Source organism: Euprymna scolopes, chromosome 13 (assembly GCF_053919585.1).
Source record: "Euprymna scolopes isolate OS-2025 chromosome 13, ASM5391958v1, whole genome shotgun sequence".
Taxonomy (NCBI): domain Eukaryota; kingdom Metazoa; phylum Mollusca; class Cephalopoda; order Sepiida; family Sepiolidae; genus Euprymna; species Euprymna scolopes.
Window position 1 is genome coordinate 58,546,739 of NC_136494.1, and position 20,675 is coordinate 58,567,413.

Genomic DNA, 20,675 nt, shown 5'->3' on the forward strand with positions numbered 1-20,675 from the left:
TCTCTCTCTCTCTCTCTCCCTTACTGTTTCTTTCTCTCTCTCTCTCTCTTCCCTTACTGTTTCTCTCTCTCTCTCTCTCTCTCTCCCTTACTGTTTCTTTCTCTCTCTCTCTCTCTCTCCCTTACTGTTTCTTTCTCTCTCTCTCTCTCTCTCTCTTACTGTTTCTTCTCTCTCTCTCTCTCTCCCTTACTGTTTCTTTCTCTCTCTCTCTTTCTCTCTCTCTCTCTCTCCCTTACTGTTTCTTTCTCTCTCTCTCTCTCCCTTACTGTTTCTTTCTCTCTCTCTCTCTCCTTTACTGTTTCTTTCTCTCTCTCTCTTCCCTTACTGTTTCTTTCTCTCTCTCTCTCCCTTACTGTTTCTTTCTCTCTCTCTCTCTCCCTTACTGTTTCTTTCTCTCTCTCTCTCCCTTACTGTTTCTTTCTCTCTCTCTCCCTTACTGTTTTTTCTCTCTCTCTCTCCCTTACTGTTCTTTCTCTCTCTCTCTCTCCCTTACTGTTTCTTTCTCTCTCTCTCTCCCTTACTGTTTCTTTCTCTCTCTCTCTCCCTTACTGTTTCTTTCTCTCTCTCTCTCCCTTACTGTTTCTTCTCTCTCTCTCTCTCCCTTACTGTTTCTTTCTCTCTCTCTCTCTCCCTTACTGTTTCTTTCTCTCTCTCTCTCTCCCTTACTGTTTCTTTCTCTCTCTCTCTCTCCCTTACTGTTTCTTTTCTCTCTCTCTCTCCCTTACTGTTTCTTTCTCTCTCTCTCTCCCTTACTGTTTCTTTCTCTCTCTCTCTCTCCCTTACTGTTTCTTTCTCTCTCTCTCTCTCCCTTACTGTTTCTTTCTCTCTCTCTCTCCCTTACTGTTCTTTCTCTCTCTCTCTCTCTCTCTCTCTCTCCCTTACTGTTTCTTTCTCTCTCTCTCTCTCTCCCTTACTGTTTCTTTTCTCTCTCTCTCTCTCTCCCTTACTGTTTCTTTCTCTCTCTCTCTCTCTCCCTTACTGTTTCTTTCTCTCTCTCTCTCTCTCCCTTACTGTTTCTTTTCTCTCTCTCTCTCTCTCCCTTACTGTTTCTTTCTCTCTCTCTCTCTCCCTTACTGTTTCTTTCTCTCTCTCTCTCTCTCTCCCTTACTGTTTCTTTCTCTCTCTCTCTCTCTCTCTCTCCCTTACTGTTTCTTTCTCTCTCTCTCTCTCTCCCTTACTGTTTCTTTCTCTCTCTCTCTCTCTCCCTTACTGTTTCTTTCTCTCTCTCTCTCTCTCTCTCCCTTACTGTTTCTTTCTCTCTCTCTCTCTCTCTCTCCCTTACTGTTTCTTTCTCTCTCTCTCTCTCCTCTCTCTCTCTCTCTCTCCCTTACTGTTTCTTTCTCTCTCTCTCTCTCTCTCTCCCTTACTGTTTTCTTTCTCTCTCTCTCTCTCTCTCTCCTTACTGTTTCTTTCTCTCTCTCTCTCTCTCTCTCTCTCTCTCTCTCTCTCTCTCTCCCTTACTGTTTCTTTCTCTCTCTCTCTCTCTCTCCCTTACTGTTTCTTTCTCTCTCTCTCTCTCTCTCTCCCTTACTGTTTCTTTCTTCTCTCTCTCTCTCTCCCTCACTGTTTTTTTCTTTCTCTCTCTCTCTCTCCCTTACTGTTTCTTTCTCTCTCTCTCTCTCTCTCTCTCCCTTACTGTTTCTTTCTCTCTCTCTCTCTCTGTCTCCCTTACTGTTTCTTTCTCTCTCTGTCTCCCTTACTGTTTCTTTCTCTCTCTGTCTCCCTTACTGTTCTTTCTCTTTCTGTCTCCCTTACTGTTTCTTTCTCTCTCTGTCTCCCTTACTGTTTCTTTCTCTCTCTGTCTCCTTCTCGCTTGCTCCCTCCCTCCCTCTCTCTCTCTCTCTCTCTCCTTCTCGCTTGCTCCCTCCCTCTCTCTCTCCTTCTCGCTTGCTCCCTCCCTCTCTCTCTCCTTCTCGCTTACTCCCTCCCTCTCTCTCTCCTTCTCGCTTGCTCCTCCCTCTCTCTCTCCTTCTCGCTTGCTCCCTCCCTCTCTCTCTCCTTCTCGCTTGCTCCCTCCCTCTCTCTCTCCTTCTCGCTTGCTCCCTCCCTCTCTCTCTCCTTCTCGCTTGCTCCCTCCCTCTCTCTCTCCTTCTCGCTTGCTCCCTCCCTCTCTCTCTCCTTCTCGCTTGCTCCCTCCCTCTCTCTCTCTCTCTCTCCTTCTCGCTTGCTCCCTCCCTCTCTCTCTCTCTCTCTCTCTCTCTCTCTCTCTCTCCTTCTCGCTTTCTCCCTCCCTCTCTCTCTCTCTCTCTCCTTCTCGCTTGCTCCCTCCCTCTCTCTCTCTCTCCTTCTTGCTTGCTCCCTCCCTCTCTCTCTCTCCTTCTCGCTTGCTCCTCCACCTCTCTCTCTCTCCTTCTCGCTTGCTCTCTCTCTCTCTCTCTCCTTCTCGCTTGCTCCCTCCCTCTCTCTCTCTCTCTCTCTCTCTCCTTCTCGCTTGCTCCCTCCCTCTCTCTCTCTCTCTCTCCTTCTCGCTTGCTCCCTCCCTCCCTCTCTCTCTCTCCTTCTCGCTTGCTCCCTCCCTCCCTCTCTCTCTCCTTCTCGCTTGCTCCCTCCCTCCCTCTCTCTCTCTCCTTCTCGCTTGCTCCCTCCCTCCCTCTCTCTCTCTCCTTCTCGCTTGCTCCCTCCCTCTCTCTCTCTCCTTCTCGCTTGCTCCCTCCCTCCTCTCTCTCTCTCCTTCTCGCTTGCTCCCTCCCTCCCTCTCTCTCTCTCCTTCTCGCTTGCTCCCTCCCTCCCTCTCTCTCTCTCTCCTTCTCGCTTGCTCCCTCCCTCCCTCTCTCTCTCTCTCCTTCTCGCTTGCTCCCTCCCTCTCTCTCTCTCTCTCTCTCCTTCTCGCTTGCTCCCTCCCTCCCTCTCTCTCTCTCTCCTTCTCGCTTGCTCCCTCCCTCCCTCTCTCTCTCTCTCCTTCTCGCTTGCTCCCTCCCTCCCTCTCTCTCTCTCCTTCTCGCTTGCTCCCTCCCTCCCCTCTCTCTCTCTCCTTCTCGCTTGCTCCCTCCCTCTCTCTCTCTCTCTCCTTCTCGCTTGCTCCCTCCCTCTCCTCTCTCTCTCCTTCTCGCTTGCTCCCTCCCCTCTCTCTCTCTCCTTCTCGCTTGCTCCCTCCCTCTCTCTCTCTCCTTCTCGCTTGCTCCCTCCCTCTCTCTCTCTCTCCTTCTCGCTTGCTCCCTCCCTCTCTCTCTCTCTCCTTCTCGCTTGCTCCCTCCCTCTCTCTCTCTCTCTCCTTCTCGCTTGCTCCCTCCCTCTCTCTCTCTCTCTCTCTCTCCTCTCTCTCTTCTCGCTTGCTCCCTCCCTCTCTCTCTCTCTCCTTCTCGCTTGCTCCCTCCCTCTCTCTCTCTCTCCTTCTCGCTTGCTCCCTCCCTCTCTCTCTCTCTCCTTCTCGCTTGCTCCCTCCCCCTCTCTCTCTTCTCTCTCTCTCCTTCTCGCTTGCTCCCCTCCCTCTCTCTCCCTCTCTCTCTCCTTCTCGCTTGCTCCCTCCCTCTCTCTCTCTCCTTCTCGCTTGCTCCCTCCCTCTCTCTCTCTCTCTCCTTCTCGCTTGCTCCCTCCCTCTCTCTCTCTCTCCTCTCTCTCCTTCTCGCTTGCTCCCTCCCTCCCTCTCTCTCTCTCTCTCCTTCTCGCTTGCTCCCTCCCTCCCTCTCTCTCTCTCTCTCTCCTTCTCGCTTGCTCCTCCCTCCTCTCTCACTCTCTCTCTCCTTCTCGCTTGCTCCCTCTCTCTCTCTCTCTCTCTCTCTCTCTCCTTCTCGCTTGCTCTCCCTCTCTCTCTCTCTCCTTCTCGCTTGCTCCCTCTCTCTCTCTCTCCTTCTCGCTTGCTCCCTCTCTCTCTCTCTCCTTCTCGCTTGCTCCCTCTCTCTCTCTCTCCTTCTCGCTTGCTTCCTCTCTCTCTCTCTCCTTCTCGCTTGCTCCATCCCTCTCTCTCTCTCTCTCTCTCCTTCTCGCTTGCTCCCTCCCTCTCTCTCTCTCTCTCTCCTTCTCGCTTGCTCCCTCCCTCTCTCTCTCTCTCTCTCTCCTTCTCGCTTGCTCCCTCCCTCTCTCTCTCTCTCTCCTTCTCGCTTGCTCCCTCCCTCTCTCTCTCTTCTTTCCTTCTCGCTTGCTCCCTCCCTCTCTCTCTCTTTCTTTCCTTCTCGCTTGCTCCCTCCCTCTCTCTCTCTCTTTCTTTCCTTCTCGCTTGCTCCCTCCCTCTCTCTCTCTCTTTCTTTCCTTCTCGCTTGCTCCCTCCCTCTCTCTCTCTCTTTCTTTCCTTCTCGCTTGCTCCCTCTCTCTCTCTCTCTCCTTCTCGCTTGCTCCCTCCCTCTCTCTCTCTCCTTCTCGCTTGCTTCCTCCCTCCCTTTCTCTCTCCTTCTCGCTTGCTTCCTCCCTCCCTTTCTCTCTCCTTCTCGCTTGCTCCCTCCCTCCCTCCTCTCTCTCTCTCCTTCTCGCTTGCTCCCTCCCTCCTTCTTGCTTGCTCCCTCCCTCCCTCTCTCTCTCTCTCTCCTTCTCGCTTGCTCCCTCCCTCCCTCTCTTTCTCTCTCTCCTTCTCGCTTGCTCCCTCCATCCCTCCCTCTCTCTCTCTCTCTCTCCTTCTCGCTTGCTCCCTCCCTTCCTCTCTCTCTCTCTCTCCTTCTCGCTTGCTCCCTCCCTTCCTCTCTCTCTCTCTCTCCTTCTCGCTTGCTCCCTCCCTCCCTCCCTCTCTCTCTCTCCTTCTCGCTTGCTCCCTCCCTCCCTCCCTCTCTCTCTCTCCTTCTCGCTTGCTCCCTCCCTCCCTCTCTCTCTCTCCTTCTCGCTTGCTCCCTCCCTCCCTCTCTCTCTCTCTCCTTCTCGCTTGCTCCCTCCCTCCCTCTCTCTCTCTTTCCTTCTCGCTTGCTCCCTCCCTCCCTCTCTCTCTCTCTCCTTCTCGCTTGCTCCCTCCCTCCCTCTCTCTCTCTCTCCTTCTCGCTTGCTCCCTCCCTCCCTCTCTCTCTCTCTCCTTCTCGCTTGCTCCCCTCCCTCCCTCTCTCTTCTCTCTCTCTCCTTCTCGCTTGCTCCCTCCCTCCCTCTCTCTCTCTCTCCTTCTCGCTTGCTCCCTCCCTCTCTCTCTCTCTCTCTCTCTCTCTTTCTCCTTCTCGCTTGCTCTCTCTCTCTCTCTCTCTCTCTCCTTCTCGCTTGCTCCTCTCTCTCTCTCTCTCTCTCCGTCTCGCTTGCTCCCTCCCTCCCTCTCTCTCTCTCTCCTTCTCGCTTGCTCCCTCCCTCCCTCTCTCTCTCTCTCCTTCTCGCTTGCTCCCTCCCTCCCTCTCTCTCTCTCTCCTTCTCGCTTGCTCCCTCCCTTCCTCTCTCTCTCTCTCTCCTTCTCGCTTGCTCCCTCCCTCCCTCCCTCTCTCTCTCTCCTTCTCGCTTGCTCCCTCCCTCCCTCCTCTCTCTCTCTCCTTCTCGCTTGCTCCCTCCCTCCCTCTCTCTCTCTCTCCTTCTCGCTTGCTCCCTCCCTCCCTCTCTCTCTCTCTCCTTCTCGCTTGCTCCCTCCCTCCCTCTCTCTCTCTTTCCTTCTCGCTTGCTCCCCTCCCTCCCTCTCTCTCTCTCTCCTTCTCGCTTGCTCCCTCCCTCCCTCTCTCTCTCTCTCCTTCTCGCTTGCTCCCTCCCTCCCTCTCTCTCTCTCTCCTTCTCGCTTGCTCCCTCCCTCCCTCTCTCTTTCTCTCTCTCTCCTTCTCGCTTGCTCCCTCCCTCCCTCTCTCTCTCTCTCCTTCTCGCTTGCTCCCTCCCTCTCTCTCTCTCTCTCTCTCTCTCTTTCTCCTTCTCGCTTGCTCTCTCTCTCTCTCTCTCTCTCTCTCCTTCTCGCTTGCTCCCTCTCTCTCTCTCTCTCTCCGTCTCGCTTGCTCCCTCCCTCCCTCTCTCTCTCTCTCCTTCTCGCTTGCTCCCTCCCTCCCTCTCTCTCTCTCTCCTTCTCGCTTGCTCCCTCCCTCCCTCTCTCTCTCTCTCCTTCTCGCTTGCTCCCCCCCTCCCTCTCTCTCTCTCTCCTTCTCGCTTGCTCCCTCCCTCCCTCTCTCTCTCTCTCCTTCTCGCTTGCTCCCTCCCTCTCGCTCTCTCTCTCTCCTTCTCGCTTGCTCCCTCCCTCTCGCTCTCTCTCTCTCCTTCTCGCTTGCTCCCTCCCTCTCGCTCTCTCTCTCTCCTTCTCGCTTGCTCCCTCCCTCTCGCTCTCTCTCTCCTTCTCGCTTGCTCCCTCCCTCTCGCTCTCTCTCTCCTTCTCGCTTGCTCCCTCCCCTCTCGCTCTCTCTCTCCTTCTCGCTTGCTCCCTCCCTCTCGCTCTTTCTCACTTGCTTTTGCTCTCTTTTTCTTTTTCTCTCCCACACCTGCACTCTCCTTCCCTTTCTAACTTTCGCTCTGATTTGCTCGCTCTCCCTGATTTGCTTCTGCATTACAAAGTTTAGAGTTTTATAAACATACCCTTTTGACTCCAAATATATTCTCTTTATTTTTATCTAGATAAGTTTTCATGATGTTGGGTTTCGTGGGTGATGGTGTAATGGATACTGATATAGACTATGAGATTGGTTAAATCCTGTCCAAATTCAGTCAGAATTATGCATTCACTTATACTGCAATGCAATTGAAAAAAAAGTTGTGAACTTCTTCTTATCCAGTCATGGGGAGAATAGCTCGTGTTGAATGAATTGTTTAATGTAGGTATTGTTTTTTTGAAATTAACTAACTCAAAATGTGTTGAGATATATATATATATATATATATATATATACATTGCTACTGAAGTGTAAGGAGCTACTGTGATGGGGCAAGATTTATAAGAGGGTAATCTGGGTCATGAATATTTATTCACATTACATTTAAATTTCTGCATCTTTGCAATATAGAAAACAGGGAGGAAATTCCAAAAGCAAGTTGTCTGAGGACATTTTTTTAGTATCTAGGAATCTCTACAGTGAAGATGTGAGATTATGATGCTAGTCAGGTGGGTCTTGGATATTTACATTGAGAGGGTAAGGGTGCAGTAATTTCATCGGAACACTGTGAAAAGTACTTGTAAACCAAGCACAGGAATACAACACTGCAGTAATAATGAGAGGCTTGATATGGCGCAACATTGCCGAACCAAAGCAAATCTCTTTAATCACAATATCAAGAACGTTTGGAATCTTCCAAACTCTTTCCATGCAAAACCCTCTTTAAAATTCGTCTTCTAAACTGTCCTGTTTTTTTAATGAGTATTCTAACAATAGGGTCAATATTACGTTCTAACTACCTTCAAGTTGAACTTTCCATTGTATAAATCACTAGAGGAATACTCTTCCCAGTACGGGTAAAATTAATTCCCCAAACAGTTTTGCACCACTTTTATGCCCTTGTACAAAGATTAAAATCATGATAATCATACTAAACTTTATGTGTAGAATCCTTATTCCAATTTTGCTCAAAATCCATTACATTATTTGATTTAAGAAAATGTCTCAAAAAAAGAATGTTAAATTCAGGTAATCTTGCTTAATTGTTAATTGGTGTTTGATCAGGGATCAAATTTAATGTAAATCTGAAGTATTAAGAGTTCAGATACTTATGCAAAATGCGAACCATGCTATGTTTTAGATATGAATTTCAAGTTAAATTCAGTTTTTACAGCATGCATTTCTAAACTAATTAACCAATAATTATGAATTTTGGAACATAGCTGCTAGGCGTAAGGGGTTGTAATGTAGGCTACATTCAGTTTAATTTAGTTGCGTAAACATAGTGGAATTTCTTTGAAAATTCAGATATCTTTATTTTTTGTGAAATTTTAACAATCGGCATTAGATATCAATAAGTATTTCTCTATTTGGAAAAATTGTTTAATTTTTTTCGTGAAACATTATCATTATTTAAAATTGTTTGCTCATTTGTTTTTTCAATTGTTTTTCTATATAATCCTTTCATTTAATTTGTGTAGCATAGAATATGTTCAACATCATAAAACGGAAAATATGGCTCTTAAAAATGAAACCTTGAATGTTTTTTATAAAGAAAATTTTATTCAAAAATCTTCTGAGAAAAAAAAAATCAATTGAATTACATAATGCTTATTGATGTCCAGTCGGAACGAATGGCTATCTCCCTGAGGAAACCACTTGTTTTCATAAGATATTCACTTGGAACTGAATTTTATCTAATAAACCTCTTCTGGAAGTTGAAGGTTCAAGCTTCAGTGTAGGTGATACTAGGAATACAGTTGCCAATTACTTAAGACTTTTACCTAGTCATGGCTGATGGAATGAAAATATGATACTCCTGTGGTTTAAATAAAGGACTCCATTCGAAATTCCATGTAAATTCTCAAGTTTGATAGAAAGATTCCAGAGTTCAACAAAATACACCTGAAAAGATTGGAGGTTACATCAGCCGAAACAATGTAAGAATTATAATTGAGATAAGAAAATAAGTCTGAAGAATCCAAATAGTACAAATTATCAATCATTTGTTTTCAAAAGTAATCAAATTTTGTTCATTTCATTCCTAATGTTTAATCCTCTCATAATATTCACCATTCAGCTGCCAGTCTCTCATTAACCCTTATCCTCGAATGGCTTTTACCTTTGATAGGTGTTGACTCATTAGTTAAAAATGAAGGTAATAATATCAGCATGTAAATTTTTTAAGTCTTCAGATTTAAAGCTAAACTGAATCAGAATCTGTTTTGAATAATTATAAATTTATTCTGGTTTTCATAAAATATCTCATTGTAATTATCTTCCTTTTTACACTGTCTGTTTATGGAATGTTGAAAACGCCATTAAAAAGTTATTTTTAATAATTCAGAGTATTTTATGGCGAGTTAGTGGACAGTGTTTCTTGCTGATTCTAAATATGAAATGCTTTATTCCTGAAATTTCAATGTGTTCATTGATTGTTAAATTAGAGATATTAGTGTTGATTCAATGAACTGGAATTGGGGAATCAAAAATATCAAAACATTTTTAGGTATCGGAAATGGAAAAAGTTGTGCTTATTTCCTGATGCCAAAAATGATTATTTGTGTGTGTGTTTTAACTTAATTTTTCATTGGTGATACTAATAATAAAATGATGACTTGATTTTAAACTACCACCAGTAAAGCTGAAATCTATATATCGCAGCGTAAGTATATTTGCAAGTTTGTGAAAATAAATGCACATATATGGATTTTTGCGGTAATCAAAAACTAAACTCTATAACTAAACATTTAGATGTTTTCAAAGAATTAGAATCAGTAATTGTATTAGAATAAGAAACTTAGAACAGAATTTGTATCGGAATTGGGAAAAATATTTGAATTGTCTCATCTCTTATAGATATATAAATACATAGATATATAAACAGGTATATACTTTGAAATAAAGGAAAGAATGGACATAGTTCTAAATGAATTTTCAAAAACAATTATTACAGTCAGACTTATAGTGAAAAATAAATATAATGAAATTCTCTTGAATATCAATTTGCAATATATAATTTAATTTTTAGGTTGTGATAAAATTTGGATGTAAACAAAAATTTTACGTTTTTTTTTTTTCCAAATAATCTTTTCCCACCTACTTCAAGTTCGGTCACTATTTTCAGTGAAAGACGATTTGTTTTATGTAAAAAAAAAAAATGTTTGCATTACAGGATATTTTGTGACTATACATATTAAAAGTACTTGTCTTAAAAAAGTGCCACTTGTAAATATCGTAGGCTAAATATATAATTTTAATTCTTGTAAAAAAAAAAAAAAAACAAAGTTGAAAAAATTTACTGAACAAAATGGTAAAGAAATCTTTTTTTTTTGTTTCTATCCGTTTTCCTTTTCTTGATTTACTAATTAATAAAAAAAAAAACAATAATATAGCTTAATCTCTAATGTGCTATGAATTATATTAAAAAGATTCAATGTGTTAACTTTGCAATGAAAAGTATATGAATATTCGACGCGTTGCTTTCATATCATTTTTGCACACTTTTTTTTTTTTTATAAGGTAATGGATTTTTTTTTAAATTGGAGTGATGTTGCCACATCTGGGCAGGATAAGCTGCTAGAAGCAGCTTATCCTGCCTTGACAGAGTTCAAAATAGACTTCGTAGCTTAGAGGGAGATGCCTTTTTCTCTCCCCTTCAACCTCTTTCCCACAGAAGAGACGTTGCAAGCCTTTTTCTGCTTTATCATTATTTTCATGGCAAGTGCTTATCTGAGCTCCAATCTATGGTCACTTCTGGCCTGACTTTCATGAAAAACACTCGTCTAGGTGAAACCACTATCAATAATTTCCCCCACTCTTTATCTGTGCCTAAACCTAAACAGATTCCATGAAAAAAGTTCCTTTCTTAGAACTGCACGCCTGTGGAACTCTGTTCTGTTTTCCTGCTTTCCAACTAACTACAATATAGTTGTCTTCAAGTCCAACGTGAACAAATTCTTGATGAGCCATCCTCTTAAGTAATCTAATTTATCAAATTTCCACTACTATCAATGACTAACATGTTCCCCTTGACCATTGTACACTCATTAACTCTTATCCTCGAGGGGCCCTCAGGCCTTGAAAAGTAGGGACTCCTTTGTAAAAATAAAAATAAAAATTTTTTTAATTGTAATCAATTTAAAGTCTTGCTTCCATTAAGATTAATTTTCATTTACAACAAGATGAGATTTGTAAGAATTTTTTCAATTGGTTTCTGGATCAACAACTTGTTATGGTCACCCATGCTACAGTGAGGAACTTGTGGATTTTAAATGATTTGTGTTGCAGGTGATTTGCAAGTGCAGCTCATACATCGGATTGCAATCAGGAGTTGTAGGGGGTGCATGTGTGGAAACTAGTGAAGTCATGGAAGTTCTCGGACAGACACTTTTACTGGAGGTGTGATACAGAGCTGAGTCTTGCTGCCACGTGCTTTCTACCAACCACCTTTTCCATCTAGCTCTTGATAACAGTGGACAGCAACTTCATATAGTCACTTAAATTGAGTCTGAACCCTTTTTCAAAGATGGCGATCACAGTTTGAGGGAACTTGCTCTTTAGAACATGTACAGCAACGTGTGCACTATAATCTACATGTTGTGCAGGTGATCTTTGAAGAAGTTTTTTTTTTATTATTACATTTTCATCCCAAACAAGGCACATTGCCACTTTGGTGTAGGGGGCTACTATCAGGGACATAAGCTACTGGGGTACTATGTAGGGAGTTGAGCAGCAAGGTGTTGGTTCACGTTACACTTGAACTTCTGCATGTCAGTATAGTTGGGGAAGTAGGGATCTGGAATGGAATTCCGAAGTCTAGCGATTTTGGGGAAGAAACTACTGGAGTAGAAAGGGATCTCTACTGTGTAGGGGTGGAATTTAGCTGCTTGTCAGATTTGTCTATGGTGTTTACGTCATGGGGCCACAAGTGCTTGCAGTTTGTCAGCATTCACCATTAAAACACTTGTAGAACAGGCAGAGGGATGCAACATTTCCTCGGTGGGACAGAGGCTGCAGTTTAGATGACAGTTCAGAACCTATCAGGTTGGCGACTCCCTTTTGGATCTTGTCCAGGAGCGAGAGATTAGTAGGTGATGCACCAGCCCAAATATGACAACAATACTCCATACATGGGCGAATGGTGGCCTTATAGATGTACAGGATACTTTCGGGCATTAGTAGCTTTCTAGTACAGTAGTTTGTCTGAGAAGAACCAAAACCCATCTTATGTGTTTGAAATTAAGATGGTTCTCTTGGGTCTTGGCAGTGAGTATTTGATGCTTGCTACTTTTATATGAAGAGTAGTATAGTGTTTAGTCCTTTCTTTATAGTTGCTACTCCAATGTCCATTTATGATGGTCTGTATTGCCTTGCCTGAATTTTGCTGCAATGTTTTTGACAACTTAAGAATTTCATTGTGCTGACAGTCAGAATATGTCCACATCTCTGTTGCAATTCTCCAGTTTACATTTCCTGGCCGTCAACATATTCAAGAAGCATGAAGCAGCAGCTAAGATTTTGGAATGTTTTAATTTGGCATGAATTATGATGGCGGTCACTCTCTTTCAATATGCTGTTTAGTCGTTCATGGTGTCCAGTTCTGAAACCAACTAATGGTAAGGTTCTGGATATGACCTTAAACTATATCCGATGGTGAGGCCCCAGCTTGCAGGCCTTAGGGAGTGTGGAGCCACCCTTTAATTGCCATTGCTCCCAGGTCCACTCTGACCCGGAGTGGTAGTACCTGTTAGGGTCCCAACTAAGGGTTAAATAGAATATGACTTTAAAAACAAATATGCTATATTAAAAAATCGCTCTTCAAAATCACCAGATTCAGCATTAAATAACCTGAAAAGGATTGATATGCCGTAAAACAAAACAACCAACCAACTAATGGTAAGCATAGTCATTGCTGCATTTTACCATGATCAAGTATTTCAAATAGTTTTGAAATTAAGGAATATAAAAAAAGTGCATAGTCTAAGTTTCTAAACACAGTCAAGTCTACCTTTGCATGAGTATGATGGAACCAACACTTTCTTGGTGAAATAAGGCTTTATGTGTAATGTCTTTTCTTTGATTGACCAAGACATATTGAAGAAGGTTAGTGTTCCAATATTTCATACAGTCTACGTGTATACTTTATCAAAGAAAATAAAAATGAAAATTAAGTTTTATATAAAGATTTGTAAGTCATGTTTTGAGGAGGGCCACCCTTTATAACATATTCAGTCTATTAGTTAAACCTTTCATAAATTTTGACATATTTTATGATCAAAACGTTTAAGTAATTTGTACACTTTTTTTTTTTTTTTTTAATTTTATTTGAACTACTATTCATACTATTCTTTATTTGGATTACTCTTCTTCTCTGGAGGTTGAAGGTTTAATCCTCAGTATGAGTGATACAAAGAATACCATTACAAATTATAACTTCTTTCCAGTTATGACTAATGAAATGAGAACATTTTGTTCAATATTTTGTGCAGAAAGATTGAGTTCAACAGGATTTACTTAAAGAAGATCAGCAGTTACATCGGCCAAAGCGTGTGAATAACACTCAAAATGAGAACAATTGTAAAACTTGAGAACCTATGTGAAATTTCAAACTGAACGTTTTGTTTAATCCATGCGGATGGATGTTTTGGTTTTGTTAGCTATGAACAAGTAGAAATGTTATTCTTGGTTAGTAACGACTTAAGTAAGGATAAAATCTTCCCCCTCCAGAAGAATATCATTCTGAACTAAATGATAATCAACGCCTTTAACTGTCACGCCACAGGTCCATATGGCTGATGGAACAAGAATAACTTACCTCCATAGATTAAATAAAGGGTTCAGCTTAAAACTCCATATATAAAAACAGGTAAAAACAATAGCTGCTAAGGGGGTCAGAATTTAAAAATTTGATACTCAGCAGTGCTTTTGTATGCATGCATACATTTATGTTCAAGTCAGTTAATTTTTAACTATTCTTTATCTGCTAGATGATAGCTCAAACGGTAACAACTAAGGCTGAAGAGCTAAATGTTTTCGTTTCAATTCTAGCTGATAGCACCCAAGTCATTTTTTATTTTTAAAATCACTACCATATATTGGGTACAATATAATAATCAATAGAGGATTGACTTTACTAAATATGTAATCTGCATGAATTAAAATATTATTTTAAGCGTATTTTAAAAACAGAAAACACCGGGTGCCCTGCTAATAATAACTAGGATTAGAATAATGGTCTGACTGATACAAATAATAATAATTATTTTTTTATCTCAAAGTCCAAAGTATTTTTTTAAAATTTTAATTGTATTTTTCAGCTTTATTTATTCAGTAATAACTTTGTACAAAATTTTTATTTGTAATGTTTAAAGGTTAGTCAGAGAATAGGCTACAAATAGTTTGGTTGTTTTTTGTTAGATAGTAATAAATGAGGTATTATTTCCAGTTAAAATCAAGTTAGTATTATGCATGTACAATTGAGAGAACCACTCTTGAAATGTGTCAACATTATGTAAATAAGAAAAATGAAAACAAAATGGCCACAAAATTTAACCTGATGTTTATCTAAAAATGAAACTCAAATTTTTGCTCTAAATAATTCCTCATTTAATAGTTTTTTATATTTTCTAAGCCTGTGTTTAGCCAAAATAACATGCAGCTATTTTTAATGCTTATACTGAATTTTTCTTGCGTTCTTTTATGACCTTGACCTTTAAACATCACTTTTTATAATCAAACTATTATTCTCAGCTGAGTTATTTCCATAATTTTGTCTTTTTTATCTGCAAGTGAAAACTTGGAAACCTGTACAAAATTTCAAACTGGTGTAGATTGTTCTCGTTGCGTCAGTTATACCAGATTGTTATTCTTAATGATTATTGCTTATAATTGTGAACCTTCAACCACCAGTATAGTGTCATTTAGAACTGATTGCTAACTTAAATAATCCAAATTATCAATCCTTATCACAAAAATGTCCGAAATATGTTTTTTTTTTTTTTCTATTTGTGTTTTGTTTATCGGTTTTCTATAACTTCCCATATTTTTATTTACTTGTTAATAAATGTTTCTTTTTCCCCTGAGTCCAATAAGCAAGGGAATGTGTAAACACCAGATGCAGTAGATCAATTTGTAGTAATGGCCGATATTTCATCATGACGAATGTTTTCCCCTTGTTGGTTAAATAAGTATCTTGAGTAGGCAAACTCTGGGGAAATTAATCTTCATGGTAATTTGTTTTGGTCATATTTCTGTATTTCAAAGTTCTCATCATTGGGTTTAATGTCTGCTTTATACTTCCAAGTACGTCCAAGGATAGAATACTGTTGCCAGATCTGGGCAGGAGCTGCTAAAAACAGCCTATCCTGCCTTGACAGAGTACAAAATAGACTTCGTGGCTTAGTAGGGGATGCCCTTTTCTCTACCCTGCAACCTCTCTCTCACAGAAGAGACGTTGCGAGCCTATCTTTTATCGTTATTTCCATGGCAGGTGCTCGTCTGAACTCCAATCTCTGGTCCCCCCTCACCAATCTTTCACGAAAAACACCCGTCTAGCTGAATCCACTGTGAAAAATTTCCCCCACTCTATATCTGTGTCTAAATCAAAACGCGGATTCCATGAACAAAGCTTCTTTCTTAGAACTGCACGCCTGTGGAACTCTGTTCCGTCTGTCTGCTTCCCACCGGACTACAACTTGGATGTGTTCAAGTCCAACGTTAACAAATTCCTAATGAACCGCCCCCTTAAGTAAATACTTCATCAAATCTCCACACTAACGTAATGTACTTGTAATAACCCTTATCCCTGAGTGGCTTCTGGGCCTTGATAAGTGGTGATCACTGTAAAAAAAAAATAAATAAATAAAAAATATGCCGACATGTGTCAGAAATTGACTTCCAAACTAACCCATGTCTGGCTAGGTCTTTATCCTTTCTCTCAAATCCATCACGTTTTCCTTGGCTTTTCCCTGTGAACTGGATTTGCTACCTGAACTGTTCTACATCAACTAGCCCAAGAACTCTTGCCGATTCTTTCAACATGTCTACGCATCAGTTTCTTGTTCTGTATGCACCTCTGTATACTGTCCGAATCTAATGTTTCTCTTAGCTTATCAGAATGAAGCCTGTATCTAAGAGACTTCCTTCTATTGTATCGTTCTCCTATCATTTCTCATCATGCAACACATGTCCTCAACTCTCACAGGGTACGCTTTACTTCTATTTCATCATCAATTTCATATAATAGAATAGAACAGGCCGAATTCAGGTAAATAATATGATCAGTATGAACACAGAGGAAAATATGGATCACAAAGGAAACTAGACTAGTAGTGGAGTATTATTACCAAAAAAGTACACATTAAAAACATGATTCCAAAGTCATGTCATCGATTTTCCAAGCACCGTGTAACAAGACCCAACTTTTTATAGATTATTTGGATTGCAATTTAACAGGCCCTAGTTTCATAAAAATAATTGCTAAAAGCCTACTGGTCTCTCCCTTCTCATATAACACAAAAACTACATTATGAATGTTCTCTAGGTGTATGTCTGATTCCCAAGAAGTATTTTTGGTTTACAAATTTTTTTAACCCCCCCCCCCAAAGCAAAAGTTTATATATTGAAAATCTAATAAATAGCATTTTTGCATTTATTTTAGCAACTCCAAAATTCATCATTGTTGTGCTGAAATTATCTGCCTTGGTAGTATATATTTTTGTTTTTTACACCGGGGATGCTTCTTGCATAAGAGTTTGTAATCTCATTCTATCCACATGATGGTAAATTGAGACTGCCTCTGATTTGGCATGACTTGCAGACTGATTGGATGTGTGCAGCCTTGCTCTGCTATTTTGATCAGGCCTTTAAAGCCCTAATAGTTTTGCCTGTTAGATTATTGTTCTCATAGTCATTGTCGGCCATGGTCAAAGATTTGCAAATTTTTCTTTGAGTGATTCTGCAATACGTGTGCTTATTCATTGTAATGAGGATAATTGTACTTCTTGTTTAGGAATCATTTCTTAATGATTTACTCATGTACCATTTGTGTATCACACGTCTTATAGTATTTGTTCCACGCAAACTGTTAATAAAATGTTGTTTCCTAATTGTTTCTCAATACTTTTCTTTTTCTATGCACTTGTTACGTATCTGTTGATGAAACAAAAAAACAAACACATGCATGCATTATAAGTGCCTAGCAGGAAACTCGATGTTGTCTGGGATTGAATGAGGATCAATGAGTTCCACACACCTTGTTTTATGGCCTTCAAAATCGGTGAAATGACCCATTTTGTAATCAATTGATTGTCTGCTCTAGTTAGCACCCCCCCCCCCGTGTACTGGGAAAAAGCTTCACATGTCTCCCTACAGTGACTTAGTCCACTATACATTGTAGTCTACATTGCACTGTAGAGAACATGCTGTTGATTTTATAAAATTATCTGTAAATAATGGCTTCTATAAAGTTTAAAAGGCAAAAGTCAAGTATTCTGGTTCAAGTGTGATAAAACTTCTCAAATGCATTTGTGGTGTTAGGTTATATAAAAGTGATAATTTTGGTACAAAATCAGATGTTTTTGATTTTCAATACTTATCAGATGTATTCCAATACAAAACCTATGTAAGAACTCTCTGACACATCAAATACCTTTGTGTGAATTTTTTTTTTGAAAATTGGCCCAGCCATTTCAAACTCGCATACGCAAACAAAATTTCTTTTCTATAATAACACCAACTTATGCTTACTCTTGTCTTCTAAGAATAAGTCTGTATTCTCTGCGCATGTGCAGCATCTCTCAATGGTGAAGTTGTATAACAAATATAAGTACAATACTGATTTTTCTAGCTACTGATATTCTGGTACCCCTTTTCATCTGATCAAAATCATAAAGACAGGACTTGATAATGCTATTGCCGCTAGTTTACTGGATATCCAACAGATTGCTTGGTGTGTACCTCACTATCAATTTAATTACACTGCACCTGCTGGTCATAGTCTCTCTTTATTTTGCGATTATTCTTTTAAGCTTAAATGCTTAAATTAAACCCTAGTTAAAGCTTTACAGGCAAATTCAAGTGGTAACAGTAGTGTTAGATGTAAACACTGGTCTATTTTAATCAAAGAAAAAATTTCTATGTTTATGAATTTTAAAATGAAAACTGATAATGTATATATTATTTGGATTATTCAAATTACTGTTCTCATCTTGAGTATTTTTCTCAACATTTCGGTCATGGTGCAACAGATAAAGTACATATTAAAAATCAGTTTTAAGTGACTGCCTTCTGGAGATTGAAGGTTCAATCTTGAGTGTGGGTGATACTCAAAATATAATTACAAATTACTTAGGACTTCTACCTGATCATGGTGCGGATTAAATAAAGGGTTCCATGTGAAATTTTGTGCATATTCCCGAGTTTGAAAAGTAACACCTGAAGAAGGTCGGAGGTTACATCGGCTGAAACGTTGTGAAAATAAAACTGAAGATGAGAACAGTAGTCAGAATAATCCAAATATGAATATATTTCTAGCAATCCTTGATGGTTTAGATACATGTTTGGTTTATAATTAGTGTGTTAGGGGTATGTTCATAAATTATTACAATATAATCAGGTGGTCCGGCCAAACAGTTAATTCAGCAAGTCTCTAAGATCAAAAATACTAAGAAATCGGTGTGGCATCTGTGTTCATACAATAGATTACAAACCAGCCTAGTTTAGAGTGCAAGAACTGGTAAATATAACCCCCCCCCTTTAATTTCAACTTGCAATATCTTTATTTCAAGGTTATCTTGATACTTTTATTTATACAATTCTCTTTATAAAAATATAATTCTTATGACGTTTTCATGCAGTAGTCCGATAAATACAAATAATACATACAATTCTTACTCTTATTTATTTATATATATATATATATATATATATATAAGTATTGGAGTATTCAGTCGAATAATAAATTTGATTGTAAATTTCAACTTAATTTTAATTTCTTTTCTCTTATATATGTGTTTTTTGTTTTTTTTTCTGCGCTATTTCATGCTAGGTTACTGATTTTAATGACAGGCGATTCATCTTTTACAAGATGTTATTTTTCACATTTGGTGTGTGTGATATTGTATCTCTATAGACATAAAGTTCCGTTTTAAAGAAAAAGGGTAACTCCTCAATATGGCGGGTATAATATAACGGTTTAAGTTGTTTTTCACCCAAAACTTCAAGTTGAAATATAATGAATTTTTATCCTATTATCAAATTGTGTTTCCGTCTGTTTTTGTCATGCTCCAAATCCGAGTTATTTATTTATCTAAAAAAGACGTCAAACTTTGTTTCTTGTGTGCTATGAATCATTAAGATTAATTGTATAAGAATTGGTAGCATTTTTCATATTTTGCAAGGATCTACGTGCCTACATTAGAAGTTTTAGATTTAATAAAATAAAATGTTGGTTTGGGATCCCTATTTTTATAAGATCAATTGTTTCTGTTAAATGTTTCTAAAATCATTTTTTACTTTGCTTCTTTCACCAGGTTTGACGGCCCTCATTTCATTGCGGTTGAACTGTGGTAAATATGCAGGCCATGGTATGGCTTCCAAAATGCAACAGTCACTCTATATGGACTCAGTGCGTACGTTGTGCACATACACTTACAAAGAATGCACAAGTTGTATCATCAAAAGAGTTGCAGCAGCTGATTCAAGCTGTGCATAGCATGCATTCTAATAACTACTGCACATCTTGTTGTAAAATGTTGTCTCCGGTTGGAAAAAAACTGAATCTACATCGCAACATGGCCATTTCAGAATCACAATCATTACCTCTACTCTTACCAATTGCTAATGGATATAATTTTCGGTAAGTATGTGTCTTTTGTAGAATTTTATTAGAAATACTCTTGTTAAAGTTTAAAATGTGTTGATTTTCTTATATAGAAATCATTCAAGACAAGGCATGAAGCCACTTTATGTAAGAAGCTAAAAGAATACTATTTCAAGGTCAAAAATTAAAATAATGAATTATATATGCAATATGGATAGATTCCAATCCAATCAAGTAACAATTATTCTCCTTTGTCAGAAACATCCTTTGTGGAATGTGAACTTATGACTTGCATGCTCTCAGTTCTATAAGGATAAGGGAAGCGAAAGTTGCAAAACTGCCTCAAGTAAATCGAAGATCCACTTTCTGCTGTCCCATGCAGCAAAGAAACAATGTTGGTACTATGAAAAAATTGTTTGATGTCAGGGTGGAACATATAGTCTTCTTTTTGAAGACAATGGGCTTATACCCAAAAATCTAATGTCTACAGTGATTAGAAAGTAACTCCCTATACCTGAAATGTATTACTGAAATATAATTCTTACAAGAAATGAATTGGAATGAGTTGTGCCCCATTATTTTTAGTCGTGTGCAAGCGACTCTATAAGTCACTCCGTCGGTCGGTTGGTCTGTCCGTAACACTTTTGTGCTTGGCCTTTTTGGTTAAGATCAAAGGTCTGTTGTTAATAGATGCTGTTCTTAGCTTTTCTTGGCTTTTTGGCCAAAATCAATGGGTAGTATCTGTTCTTACTACATGCTGTACTTATGTTTGTAACTTTGTGATATTATGTGGGGGATCACTTTTCTGTATTAATTTAATATAAAATGATCACCCACTTTACAACCAGTCAGTCTCAAAGCCATTCAAGTCATTCTCCAGATCATTCAAGTTGTTTTTGAAGGATTCCAGTTATTTTTTAAGCATTCAAGTCATTCTTAAGGTCATTCAATTCATCCTTAAAGTCATTCTAAGTCATTTACTTTTTATTTATTTAAGTCCTTTCAGTCCATTTTTCGGTCATTTTAGTTTATCTTTAAGAATTTCATGTCAGTCCTACATTCACGCATTCATTCATTACATGAGAGCATGCGACTAATGGCTATCGACCTTGTTTTCCTTTAGTCCTCATATTCTATGATTGATATTTTTGATGATGGGAAGGGGGCGTCCTGTGTCAGCTGTTGTTTTAAGTTGGTGATATGTGGAGATTTTAAACCCTCTCATAGTAGTCATTCATCTGTTAATCTGTCATGTTAATCCTAATCTTCAAATGGGCTTTCAGACTTGATAAGTGTTGACTCATGAGTAAAAAAGAAAAAAATTCCTTGTGATATCAGTTGATGCGGTTCCCAGGTGTCTTGAAAAACTAGTGTCAAATGCTGGCAACCATATTGAATTTTAAATAAAACCATATGCTATATATTTTTATTATATTCATTTCTTGTTAGAATGATATTTC

At 39.6% G+C, this 20,675-nt stretch overlaps 1 protein-coding gene across 3 annotated transcripts in view; it reads left to right on the plus strand.

Annotated features, from left to right (window-relative positions):
• Positions 1-20,675, plus strand: part of LOC145292048 (N-acetylglutamate synthase, mitochondrial-like) — a 144,580-nt gene that overhangs the window by 53,422 nt on the left and 70,483 nt on the right. For all 3 annotated transcript variants that reach the window (XM_080138073.1, XM_080138072.1, XM_080138074.1), the window contains one exon: positions 18,926-19,251. In XM_080138073.1, the coding sequence (XP_079994199.1) occupies positions 18,968-19,251 (284 nt within the window). In that variant the 5' untranslated portion in view covers positions 18,926-18,967. The remainder of the gene's footprint in view (positions 1-18,925; positions 19,252-20,675) is intronic.